The 13,638-nt window shown below is 35.7% G+C and overlaps 2 protein-coding genes across 2 annotated transcripts; one reads left to right on the top strand and one right to left on the bottom strand.

The window, feature by feature from the left end:
- The first annotated feature begins 40 nt into the window (after positions 1 to 40).
- Positions 41 to 5,156, top strand: LOC106165165 (kelch-like protein 13). The gene is made up of 3 exons (XM_013543266.2): positions 41 to 207; positions 1,550 to 1,750; positions 2,025 to 5,156. The coding sequence occupies exons 2-3, from the start codon at positions 1,576 to 1,578 to the stop codon at positions 3,671 to 3,673; spliced, it is 1,824 nt and encodes a 607-aa protein (XP_013398720.1). The 5' UTR covers positions 41 to 207; positions 1,550 to 1,575; the 3' UTR covers positions 3,674 to 5,156.
- Positions 5,157 to 5,253: 97 nt separating this feature from the next.
- On the bottom strand, positions 5,254 to 13,579 carry LOC106161853 (ATP-binding cassette sub-family B member 10, mitochondrial). Its single transcript, XM_024076233.2, has 12 exons — positions 13,038 to 13,579; positions 11,051 to 11,254; positions 10,260 to 10,462; positions 9,703 to 9,837; positions 9,272 to 9,418; positions 8,660 to 8,795; positions 8,214 to 8,309; positions 7,704 to 7,910; positions 7,060 to 7,320; positions 6,608 to 6,651; positions 6,356 to 6,390; positions 5,254 to 6,014 (listed from the first exon to the last, which is right to left on the bottom strand). Exons 1-12 carry the CDS (start codon positions 13,387 to 13,389, stop codon positions 5,765 to 5,767), a joined length of 2,070 nt encoding a protein of 689 aa, XP_023932001.2. The 5' UTR covers positions 13,390 to 13,579; the 3' UTR covers positions 5,254 to 5,764.
- Between the last annotated feature and the right edge of the window lie 59 nt (positions 13,580 to 13,638).

The raw sequence follows: 13,638 nt of genomic DNA, 5'->3' as shown, positions 1-13,638 counted from the left end.
ATTTACTAGGTTTGATAATTTACACATGTTAGAGTATTCAATTTACTCAAAAAAGTTGCATTCAAGAAGACATTTTAACATAGAATTTTCTTCAACTTTACGGAGTGTAATATACTACCTTCTAAATGATGTCATTAGCTAAGACAAGTTGATGACGATTTGATGGTTTTGTGTTTATGTGCAATAACATGACCGTGCAAGAGACCGGTAAGCAATAATATAAGTAACCTAGAATACGTACATTAAAGTAATCTATTCCGATTGTGGCATTTACACTTGTTAATTGTAAAACTGATAGTATTAAAACGTATGTTGTATCAGAAGCAGCAACCAAATGTTTTGTCACGTTCTTGTCTGTGTTCACTGTTTCATCGCCAAGAGGAACAGTACATGTTGAGTATATGTAACGAGTCACGTAATGACCATATCGTATACCAGAGGTAGATAACCTCAGGCTGCCAGTACGTAGAGCATTTTCCCCAAAATTTCGACTGCCCCAGTGCCTCACTACCACTAGTCTCTGCAGGCAGGATTTGCCTTTGTTAAAACTGATTTGTATCTAAATTTCTTCTTATTTTATGTTTATTGAGTGCTGTGCTTGAGAATCAAGCATTTCTTTGTTGTTGGGGGTTAAAAAATAGGATAGGGACTTTAAGACATTCAACCCTGCCTCGCTCTTAACTTAACAAGTCACATACTGCAGTGGCATGAAGATTCCTGTGTTAGTGGTGTGTAAGCATTCATATTTACAAGAAATTATGCACTGGTTAGAAATGTGGTGGATGCAGCCAAGCCTTCAACAGACTTTTGAATCCACAGAATTGGTAAACCCATGATGCAATTTGTCCATATGCTAGGAATCAATGCTGTGCAAAATTGACAGTGATGGAATTTGTTTGATCAGTGTAATTAGGGTGTGCCTAAATTGTGCAATACAGAGCAACACAGCGGAACTTGAAAAAACGAGACCAATCACAAGTAAACATGGGAAAATGGTCATTCCAAACAAAATAGGGTGATATCAAATCAAAATATATTACTAAGTAATTAATATTATCAATACAATTTGTTCATCATTGGGTCAACTTCCTTGTTGGCGAGTGGCTCTTCTTGGTCAGTAATATTGCCAGGAACAGCTTTGATTTAGATTGGATTTATTAATGAACTGACTTGTTTTCTTGGCACAAACCTATCTTTAAAATCATAATTTCATTACTTCTGATCACTATAAATATAAATATGATGTGTGTGTATATTAATTTTGTCATCCAATCCAAGCACATTTCAGTATTTTCTATAGGATCACCATATCTGGTCTTAATGGAACCTGTATCTCTCTGTCTATATTGTAACAATAAGGGATACGTAAAGTGTAAAATAAGGAGTACTGGAGACAAAATATTTGGATTGCCCATGGGAGTTATAAACAAAAGAAATTTAGATATCAAACAGGGTAAGTATTTTAACCTCTGTTTTAATTAGGCTCCATAAATGTGAAACCAAAATGTGTGTAAGAAAATATTTTAACATTTTAATTTCAATTCCCAAGTGTCATGTGAGAGCTGATGCAAGTCAATGAGTGGTCCCGACCCCAAAAGACGCTGCATCATGAATGACTGCTACGAGGATGGTTTGATTGAAGATGTTGCTGAACCCACTATACGCCCTGAACATGGTGTCAAAATCCTGCAGGGCTTGAACCACCTCAAAAGAGACAAAGTACTGTGTGATGTGACATTAATTGCTGAAGGTGACTATTATATTTTGTTCAAAGAAAATTTTCTTTTTTAGAAGTATAAATAAAATGATAGTCCATCATTAACATGTATTTGTTGACACATTGCATAAAGTTGACATAATATCATTCCACTTAATGTTACAATTTTTTATGCAAAGGCATGTTTAACCTTAATTGTATCCTGTAGATTTATATTATTTATATTATAATCATTTATATTGCCTTATTATGTTCCATTGTATAAATGATCCAGTAATATCTAAAACCAAACACGATTATTTTGCAGCTCAACGCTTTGATGTCCACAAAGTGATTCTGGTATCATGTTCAGATTACTTCCGTTCCATGTTCACGAGTGGGATGAAGGAGAGCACTCAGCGGGAGATCGAGTTGAAAGGGGTGACCGCCAGGGGCTTGGATAAAGTGCTGGAGATAGTCTATACATCAAGTACCACTTTAGACGGAGATGACATATTTGACGTCACGGCAGCTGCCACGCATTTACAAGTCACACCAGTGATTGAGTTTTGCGAAAAGAACTTCCTAAGTGGCATGACCACTGGGAATTTTTACGATTTTATAACCACTGCTAAATTATACAACATGAATAATGCTCTGAAACAGATTGACAGTTTTATCTCCCAGAACTTGATGCAGATTGCTTTAGAGGGGACCCTTCACCTTCTCACTTATGACCAAATCTTGAGCTGTCTAAGCTGTGATACTCTAAAATTGAAGGAGATAGATTTGTTTCAGGTGGCGTGGGAGTGGATTAGGATGGATCAGAACAGGGAGAGGTGTATTGTAGCTCTGATGACCAACATCAGGTTTCCCTTGATCAGTCCTGCTGATTTAGTTCAGAAGGTGCAGAGCATAGATGTCATGATGAACATCAAGGAACTGAGAGAGATGGTGTTGGAGGCTTTAAATTATCACGTCGTCCCTCACTCTCAGCCTCTGCATCATTCCAGTAACACTCACGTGAGGTCATTTGAAGAAAGACTTATTAGCGTAGGTGGTCGTGAGATTCACCCTTTTCCTGGTCTGCATGACGAAATTTTAGTCTACGACGCCAAGATGTCTGCCAGTAGCTTGATGAATAGACGTCATATGGCGAGCTTACCACATGCTCTCAGTCACATGCAAGTGGTCGTGATGAACAATTTTCTCTACGTCATGGGAGGGTGCACTACGCAGTGTGCGCATGGGGAGTCTGCGACAAACTCTGTCATGAGGTACGACCCCAGGTTTGATGCCTGGTTTCAGGTGGCTCCCATGATCAACAAACGGGCATATTTCTATTCTGGAGCCTTGAACAATAAACTGTTTGCAATAGGTGGGAAGTACAAGGAAGGCAGCCTGGCCTCAGGAGAGATGTATGACCCTGCTGATAACTCCTGGACCCCAATCTCTGCTATGCCCACATCGTACCATGCTCACGCTGGGGCAGTTTACGGAAACCATATATTTGTAAGTGGCGGCTACAGCAGTAACCATTTTACACCAGACATGCAGCGTTACGATCCAACCTTGAACCAGTGGGAGGACATGACATCGATGCTCTCCCCGCGTGCGTGGCACGTCATGTGCATAGCTCGTGATCGTTTATTTGTCTTTGGAGGGTGCAACCTTAACGCCAACCAGCAAGCACAGCCTGTGATGCAGTCTGAGTGTTATGACCCTGACACTGATCAGTGGACAGTGATCGCCCCAATGTCTATCTCACACAAAGAGGCCAGCTGTGTGGTGTTCCAAAACTCCATATTTGTCCTAGGAGGGTATAATGTACAGACTAAAACTGGACAGAAAATGGTTTCCAAGTATGATCTGACCATGGGGACGTGGGAGACACTAGGGGCACTGCCCAGGAGCATGACTGGCGTGGGACACTGTGTGTTGAAATTGCCTTGGTATTTAGACTGTGTCCAGGAGTAGCACCCTGAGTCTCAGAGATCACTCCGAGCTCACCTCTGTTACTCCTGAAACACAAGGAGAAGAGTACTTGTGGGGCAAAGTGGAGATTTAGGCATGATTGAAAACTGGCTTGGCATGCTTCACCAGGGGTGGTTTTAGTCTAGAAATTGACTTAAAATGTGATCATTTGACCAATTGAATGTCTCTGTAATCTGGTCATCTGACAGTGCGAATTAAGTTGTCTTTCCATAGAGGCTTGCCTATTTAAGTACAGCCTATATATGAGACTGGTCTGCTTTGATTAGCTGCCCATTGTGAGTTCAACACAGTTGCTGTTGTGAGTTCAACACAATTGCTGTATTAAGCTCACCAAAGACGGCAAACCAAATCTCTCTGTTGCCCCACTCATGGTTATATTTATTGGTACAAGTAGATGGTTGTACTGACATAGGTCATACTGACTGGAGTAATGGCACTGTCAGAGGTACTAGTAGCTTGGTGTCCTGTTGTAAGCAAATCATTATCAGATGATCTGCTGGAGGTGAGTTTTACTGAATTAGGTGGAACCAACTTGACTGGAGACACGCCTAGTATTCGATTTCTGGTCTAAAATGATCACTGTAGAAGCAGACTTTCATATACACAAAGCAGCTGGAAATAAAATACTCCCAAATTGCCTGCACATTGGTATGCGGTGGTATCCAAGCTAAAGCTAAAATAATGTGTCAAATTCGTAATTAGAAGAGAGTCTCTCACGTAAGGTGTCTACAAGAGTCATAGTTTTGTTTGTCATATTCAGATTTGTGTGCATTTGGATGTGTTATAGGGAAGTAAATAAAATTTAGTTTCAGTTAGAAATGGTTGGTTATGATAAATTGGGGACATCTTGTTCTTTTTGTAGATTTTTTCAGTCCTACAGTATCACAGAAAGAATAGGAGCTATTTTATCACACAAATGCAGTTTTTTGTTCTCTCAATACCAAAGTAGCTCTATTTAAAGAAAGTCCAGTGTTTATAATTGAGGTTTTCAATAAAGTAAATGAGCATGACATATTTATTGATTTCAAAGGAATGTTTAAGAACAAAATTATGCAGTTTACATATAAATTAGATCAAACCAGAGTTGTTCATAGGTGCATATTGTGAATGCATGAATTTTGGACAACTGGAGATAAAATGATTGAAACCCTGCTGTGACGAAATATTGTAGGTCTGTTAGGAAAATGTTGGGACTTAAGATAGAACAGTGGCAAACAAGTTTCAGGAAAACTACTTTTTCTTCTAGAATGTTTCACGGAAAAAAGGATATCTGACAAAAAAACTTTGCTTTACTATGCTGTTGTTTACTTGGCAATATATTAGATTTGTCGTATCACTTTCATCAAGCTAAAAAATATATAACTGCTAGGAGTGAATTTTGTAAGTGAAGCACTGCTGTCTATGTCACGGACATCAATTTACTTGAAGAAAACTGCGTAATAAACAAACTGATATTTGTGTGATAGATTGCATGTGTTGAGTAAATTTAGTCTGATTAACAGTTTTAACTGTTTTAACTTAACTGTTTTAACTTAAAAGTTTTGAATTTACCTTAAATCGTATCAAAAATCACAAGTTTATTCACTTGATGTTACACAACCACTCGGAAACATTTCTTGCAAAATATTTTTAACTATCTTTTATTTAAATCTGTTTCAGATACTTCCCTTTTAAATTAACTAAAACAAGGTCTTATACTATCAGCATGAATTATTTTGATCATTATCATATCTACGTACGTTACTTCAATCCTTACAATTTTACATAATACAAACCATTTCCTATTCTCCAGCCTTGCAGTTATCCTATTATATAATAAATCATTGGTTACCATGGTTGCATAAATATACTACTGCACCAAATGGAGCATTAATTTACTGTTTGTGTTGCTAGTAGTAAAATTAAAATTCTCAGTTGCCATGATTATGATTGATAACCATATTACCTCAAATGGAGTACTAATTAATAAAAACAAATGCCAGTAGTAAAATTTGACTATAAAAATCACTATTTAAATAGATAATGTCCAAATGCAAGACACTTGAAGGCAACTGCTTAAAGCCAATGCAGACATCAGCTTTGTAGACCCTCATCATCAATCACAATGGCCTGTCTTTCCACCAGCTTCCTGAACACTCCATTAGATAACTGAGTGAGCTCAGAGTATGAACCAAGTTCTACAACTTTCCCTCCGTCCAGCACCGCTATCTTGTCTGCATTCTTAATGGTAGACAGGCGGTGGGCTATGGTGATCACAGTACGTCCTACCATCAGCTTCTCAAGTGCATCCTGAACCAAGTGTTCACTCTCAGCATCCAAAGCACTGAGAAAAAAATTGTGAAAATAGTAGAGACTTACATACACTTAAGTGTGCAGAATGGGAGAACTACAATTGGACAAAAATGTTTCCTAAATAAAACTTCGAAAGATAAGGCAATGCTAAATTGACAATTTGTATTATGAAGCAATTTTTGCATTCTTGAATGAAATTGTTTTTTTTTTTTTAATCAAAATGAAAAAAGATTTGTGCATTACATCATATTATCACAGGAAGTACTAAAGAACCAGTTTAAATATGAGAATTTACCACACCAAGAACTATGCATAAACAGGAACAATACATTAAAAACAATTTTAATGTGAAAAATAAAGAAACAGCTCTACCTTGTGGCTTCGTCCAGCAGTAATATTTTAGGATTCTGCAATAAATAACAGTCATTTACTATTTACATATTATAGAAGTGATTTTCCACCTATAATCTCAGACTGGTATTTTTATAAAGAATCTAAAACAATTTCACAACTGCTGCTATAAGAGCATTCCTCTAATTGCTTTAAAATAGTTAGTGCTACAGAAATGATGTGACAAGCTCCTATTCAAAGTATGAACTTTAATCTTGATGGCATTCACACTACCTTTAGTATAGCTCTTGCAATGGCTACTCTCTGTCTCTGCCCACCTGTAGAATAGGTAAAAAAAAGCTTTTATGTTGTATTTGTACAAACCGTCTTCTGTTACCATTTCAATTTGATTTTAATATAACTACTACTTCTACTTAACCCTTGGAAGTAAAAAGTTAAATTCAATCAATTGTCACATTGCTTTTCAACTGACATATTTTCTGTTACAATTTTTCACCTCGTTTTTTTACAACATAACTACTATAACCAGGGTATCATTAATAAAATAAGGATGAGGGGTGAATTACAAGCTTCCTGCCTCTTTGCTCCCTCTTATAACCATCGTCAGCAAGAAGCCATTATGGTACAAAAATTGTACGCAAATTGACCTTTTAAATTTTTATCAACTTTTAAGTTGTGACAATTTCAAGTACAGAATCTAATTATCTGACAATACCATTCTTTACCTGACAACATCAGCCCCCTCTCCCCAACCACAGTCTCGTACCCCTGAGGGAAGCCCTGGATAAAATAATGTGCATTTGCTTTCTTTGCTGCAGCAATCACGTCATCCATTGTGACAGATTCTGGGTCCACGGCGCCGTACGCTATATTTTCCCTCACTGTGGAGGAGAACAGAATGGGTTCCTGGCTGACAGTGCCTGTCTGGTGTCTCAACCACTCTGGGTCTAGCTGTGTGGTATCAGTACCATCCAGGGTGATACTACCTGAATACATGAGGGGTAATATACATATATCATATAAATAACATAAGATTAATTGTAAAATCAAATTAATAAAATAATAATAACATATACATTTTACATCTATAATATACAAACCTCTTCTTCAAATTTCAAAATTTACAACATTATGAGTAAGATGGCATTTTCATTATGTTCATGGTCAGTTCCCTATTGAACATAAGAACTTATGTTCCCCTGGCAAATATTTTGAGTACAAAACCAAAAATGATAACCAAAGTAAGTGCTTCTCATCTCGTTAAAAAATTTGGGCTTTCACCAAAAATGACCACTATTCTAAAGCAATACCACATAATTAATCTGTGAAACAACAAATTCATTACATTTGATCATTAAAAATCTCTCACCTTTCTGTGGATCATAAAGCCTGAGGAACAGTCCAGCCAGAGTGGATTTCCCAGAGCCACTAGGCCCTACCACAGCCATAACAGACCCTGCTGGGATCTGTAGGTCAAGACCAGAGAATATCACAGCATCTTCTCTGGTCGGGTAATTAAAGCTGACATCTTTGAATACAATGTTCCCCGCCAGTGGCACACTGGGGATTAACCCGCCTGAAAAGAAAATATTTCATTTCTTTATACATTTCTTCTCTTCTATTATGTAAAAACTTCTGAAAAACTTCTAAAAATACTAGAAGAAGAAGAATTAAAGCTGATATATATATATATATATATATATATATATATATATATATATATATATTTGCTCTTACAAAGTGCTGCAACAGGCACCTTTTTTTTTTTTTTTTTTTTTTTTTTTTGGGGGGGGGGGGGGTCTATAAAACAACCATGTCTAGTTTCATTACCAAACTGTCACACACCTTAAGTAAATTAATATAACACACACAGCCTTACCCGAAATTGGAATTGTAGGAGTTTTATCAATTATTTCCCATATCCTTGTACTTGCTCCAAGTGCTCGGTTCAACTCCGAATAAAATGAACTCATACCTAAAATGTAATGTAAGTAATAACTAAAATTAAGCCACATCTTAAATGTGATATAAATCACAAATATATCTAATTCCTGCCTTAAATGTGATGCATATTACAAATAGAAAGAACTAGTGATACATATCATAAATAGTATTATAAACTTGTACTTAAATATGATACATATCAATCTTCTGAAGATGAAATCCATCTTCTGATAACCTTTGTTAATCTTGATGTTTGTCAATGCAACTTAAAAACATTTTTAAATTCAAAAACATCTGATAAGAATATTAAATAAAACTGATTATAACATGCCTAGTTATTAATGATACAATAATAACAAAAATATTCCTGACATAACTGACCTGACAGTGATATTCCTATATAGAAGGCATACATTAGAAATGATGTCAAATCTCCAACAGTGATTTGTGAATCATGCATCATTCTGCTACCAACATAGAAAACAGACAAGACAAGACCATTGCCCGCTAAACCAGTCTGAAATTTGTAAGTTTTTCAAAACATCAATTTCAAAATTTAGCTTTTGAAAAATATATATGGATATAAATGCATATGATAAATGTGTTTTATGAAAGTCAATGTTTTTTTCATTTTAACAATGGGCACAGCTGGACATGCCCACATACTTATCTTGATGATATCTACAGCTTATATTGTAAAATGAAAACTATAAAATAATTAAAAGGCAAATAAAACATTCTAAGGACTTAGCTTCAACAAGCCATTTTCATGCTCCTAACAACAGATATTTACAAAATAAACAAGTTTTCTAGATAAAACCAAGGCCAGTTTTCTTGCAGTACACAGGAATTGCATGGTAATGGAATCATTATCATTATCATTATAAATGCTTTGGCAAATTTGAGGAATCTTGGATGACTTAAGTTATGGATATTTACAATTATATATTGTTGACATAAAAGTTTCGAAATTCCAGGCCCAAGTCTACTTACAGAGCCAAAGAAAACTGCCCTGGCCATTGCCTCCTTGTAGGACAGGTCTAAAACATGTTGTATCTTTTTATTGTATGCTCCCATTTCAAGTTTTTCATGTGCAAATGCCCTGACTGTTCTCATGTTGCTTATCCTTTCATCAGCAACCTGAAATATACATCCAAAACTTGTTAGTTATAGTCTCAATGGGAATGAGCCCTGTGAAACACTGAGAGACACACTAGAAGTTTAAAAAATTGAGATGATTGAAGTTATATTGGAAGTAACTTTATACTAACAAAAATAATCAAATATTAAAACAGATTTCAAAAAATAAAAAAATGAATACCCTGTAATACCGATTTTCTGATAAAGCATAGCTCTATAAATCAATTTGAATTTGTCAGAGTCAGGGGTTCTATTATCCCGATGATATAATCATTATGCTATACCTGTGTAGCCTCTGCCAGAGAATCTTGGACAGATTTGGTTATCTTTCTCAGAAACCTGCCATATATAATGAACACTACAGCCACTGGTGGGACTGTGACTAGAGCTGCTAGAGCTAGCTTGGGTGAAACATAAACCTGTAATTTAATTTTAAAATATATGTACCAGTCAGTAATCTTTCAACAGCAAAATAATTATGGCTATCACAGATCAAGTATTAAGACTGAAAAAAAAACATTGCTTCCACAGATGTTAGACATAACATTTGGTATATATTGCAAATGTGCCAAATGGTAGTAATCACAACAGAATTTTAACACATGTAACATGGGAATTCAGGAAATGTAAAGGGCCATCTCATTTCTTTTTTTAACCTCTCCTCTCTGCTCTGAATAATCTTTTTTTTTTTTTTAGAAATATAGTGCAATTTTGTACATTTCGCAGTGCTTACTTAAAAGAGCCTCACTTAAATCTTTTATTCCCCTAAGGTAATGGTTACATTAGGTTACAAAATGTTCATACAGTGATTTAGTAAAATGTAATGTGCAGTAAGACATACCATCATTGAAATTCCTCCCACACCCTGTGCCACAGCTCTTAACCCATCAGACACATTCTGAGTGACAGAGGAACCAACCACTGTTGTGTCTGCTGACAGTCTGTTAATCAGCTCACCGCTTTTACTTTTGTCAAAGAAAGCCGTTTCTTGTCTGAGAATTGATGCAAAAACTGACTGCCTCATGGTGTTTATTATCCTTTGACCTGTCATGAAATGTGTGGATAGAACGAGTGAATGACAACATCTTCATTAAGTTACAATTCAAAACAGATAATATCACAGGACAAATCTTTTCTTAAAACAAACCTTTCAAGTACAGTAAAAACAAACACCACAGAAGAGCCCTATCACATTTTACATTTGATTATCAAAATAACCACAATAAATATTTCATCCCAGCTTTTATTACCAAGGCTATAAAATTACAATTAAGAGACAACATAGCCTTTCCAACAAAGGCATGTGATGGGTTATTGTTTATTGTTATCATAATATGGTTCTAGTAGATCCAACAAACATGATTTCATGAACTGCATAATATAAATATATCATAAGGGCTGCCATAACAGCTTTAATGCATAACAGCTTTAATGCACATTCTACATATCTAATACAGTAGCATCAAATCTTTTTGTTTTCAGGTATTTGTTTAAAATAACATGTTCACATCGATGCATTTTGAGCACTGTAATGTCAGCAACCCTACAAAAAGTACACGATTCCTCCAAATCAAATCCCCATGGTTAGCATACTTGCCATGTGGGCGAGTTATATAACAGTACCTGACTTACCTGAGATTTGAATCAAATACACTCTCCCAAAGTTTGCCACAGCTCCAACCAGAAATAGACCAGTGAGAAAAATGGCAATATTGGTCAGCTGGTCAGTCATTTCTCCCTCTGAGTTCAAACTGGACACAGTATCTATTACACGACCAATACAAAAAGGGATGGACATTGTCACTGCACTGGATACCAACAACAGACCTATAGCACCTGAAATAAAAATTAATATAAAAAATCATTAATAAATAGTAGTTGCATCTTTATAATACATCTTTTAAAATACATGTATTTTATGCAATATTATGTATACATTTGGAACCTTTTAAATATAGTTCAATTATATGCATTATATGTATTTCTTTTCAATTTCTATATATATTGATACATCTTCTCCCCTGGGCATGTGGACTTAATCATTCAATGAAATCATTCAACGTCTGTAATAAAGTGACCCTTTATCAAAATATCAAAAAGGACAGCCATTTTCAAATTATAATAAATATTCCTTTTCAATAGCTGAATTTTCAAAATTTCTTTGACTCACTTAACCAACTGACAGAGACTTAAATCTACAGTAAAATATAACCAACAGTTATTAATATACAGAACAGTGAAAATGTAGTCTATGCCAGATATAATGCCTGTTATTATCCTTGGAACAACTTGAAACTTGATAGCTTGACAACCCTCATCTATCATATACTAATAGACATATGACCCATGTTGATGTTTAGATAATCTGCACAGTTTTCATGAAAACAATCAAAAATACTACTGCTAAAAAACAGCCATTTGAAAATCATGTTTAAACCAATTCAAAAGTACCAGTAGTACCAGTAATAGTAAAACTATAGGGGTCCGCCATATAGATAAACGTCCCAATAAAATATTCGTCCCGATAGATACGTCTCTATACATACACGTCTCAATAGATTTACGTCTCGTTAAATTTACGTTCTGATAGATCCACCAACAGATTCCTATAAACCCATGTATCTTTAGATCCAGGTACAGCTACATCCATCTATCTGACATCGTAATCAGCTAAAAGGCCGATATCAACTTGTGATACAGGTATGAGGTTTTCGAGTGATAGTCTGGCTGCGAATACTGATCCACTTAGTGATCTGACTTAATTACAACCTGATATTTATTATTTATTCATTTATTTATGTATTTATATATTTATTAGGTGTTCAAACAAGACATACATGTACATTCGCGTCTACACGTCTATCACACTCTAAAGTTCGGGAATGCGTCGTAAACATGAAACAGAACACATTTTAAGTGTGCAAATGTTACATTTTGAGAACGCTTTAAACAGTGTTCCGGCGCCAGAACACTGAGCATTGTGAAATATAGAACACATTTTTATGTTCTTTTTTTTTTTTTGTTTTGTTTTGTTTTCTTTAGAACACATTTACATGTAAATTCAGAACACTTTTTACGTGTTCGAATGTTACATTTTGAGAACGCTTTAAACAGTGTTCTGACGCTAGAACAGTAAGCGTTGTGAAATATAGAACACGTTTTTGTTCTTTTTATGTTTTTTCACTGAGTATTGTGTGAAAAGGATCTAGTAGAATAATATATTGCTGAAAGGATTAATATGTGTACTGTCATTTTAAAGAAGTGCATTTTATGCACTGAGTAGTACACCAACCATTTTGAGCAAAAGCATACCTGTAATGGGTCTATTGGTATTTGGATCTCAAAATACGTGGATCTATAGGTATGCGGATTTAAAGGACGTACGTGGGTTTATGAGGACGTATCTTTAGGAACGCAAATATATAGGACAGCAGTAAAAAATAGGATCTATTGGTATTTAAATCTAAAAAGACGTTTTTTCAGTTTTTCTTCTATGTATCTATCGGTAACGGGAGTATAGGGACGTGTAATATTCTGGGACTAATTTTATCCGTACGTACCCAAACTATACATAGAAGAATACCATTCTAAAAAAAAAAATTTGAAAAAAGTCATTTACCAGCAAGTCTCCATTTTTCTGGCTTGGCTAAAGAGAGCAACCTTTTAATTTCTGAAGCCTTGGGTATTCGTGTTACTTTTCCATTAATGGGCGATGATGTAATGTTACTGTTTCGAGTGAAAGGTCCTCTGGTTTTGTCAAAGCATCTCCTACCTCCTTGAAAATATCGTACAGGAGTCAGTTTAGTCCTCGTATTTGATAAATTCCATTTGAAGGTTCTTATGGACGAGTTATTTGAACCTAAAGATGAATGTGACCGCAATGGGTTAAATATTCTGGTCCCACCACAGCTGCTTGTGTTCTGCCAAGATGTAATCACAAACCTGAGCCTACTGCAGCTAACATACGCCATACTTTTCGCTGGGTTGTGTATCAAATATACCCTTGAATCATGGACTCAATCACTGAGAGATTACCACTACTTCGGGCATCATGCCTGAATGTCATCTAGCCAACTTAACGGTCAGTAACACTGAATAACAGGTAGGCATATCGCGAGTGCAGTGGAGTTTGCAGGGCGCTGCCATGTTTGATTGCGTTTGCTGTGCAGACGTCTCAACAAACACATTTGAGCTACACATTTGCATCATTCAATCAGTCT

Source organism: Lingula anatina, chromosome 2 (assembly GCF_051362555.1).
Source record: "Lingula anatina isolate TDL-2025a chromosome 2, LinAna3.0, whole genome shotgun sequence".
NCBI lineage: Eukaryota > Metazoa > Brachiopoda > Lingulata > Lingulida > Lingulidae > Lingula > Lingula anatina.
This window is presented reverse-complemented; position numbering and strand designations above follow the sequence as displayed.

Excerpts from the sequence above, each read along its gene's own strand:
- LOC106165165 (XM_013543266.2), top strand. The coding sequence starts at position 1,576 with ATGAGTGGTCCCGACCCCAAAAGACGCTGCATCATGAATGACTGCTAC. Across the intron at positions 1,751-2,024 it reads TGTGACATTAATTGCTGAAG|CTCAACGCTTTGATGTCCAC; the intron begins GTGACTATTATA and ends ATTATTTTGCAG.
- LOC106161853 (XM_024076233.2), bottom strand. The coding sequence starts at position 13,389 with ATGGCGTATGTTAGCTGCAGTAGGCTCAGGTTTGTGATTACATCTTGG. Across the intron at positions 11,255-13,037 it reads AGAAAAATGGAGACTTGCTG|GTGCTATAGGTCTGTTGTTG; the intron begins GTAAATGACTTT and ends TTTTTATTTCAG. Across the intron at positions 7,321-7,703 it reads GCTTTATGATCCACAGAAAG|GTAGTATCACCCTGGATGGT; the intron begins GTGAGAGATTTT and ends TCATGTATTCAG.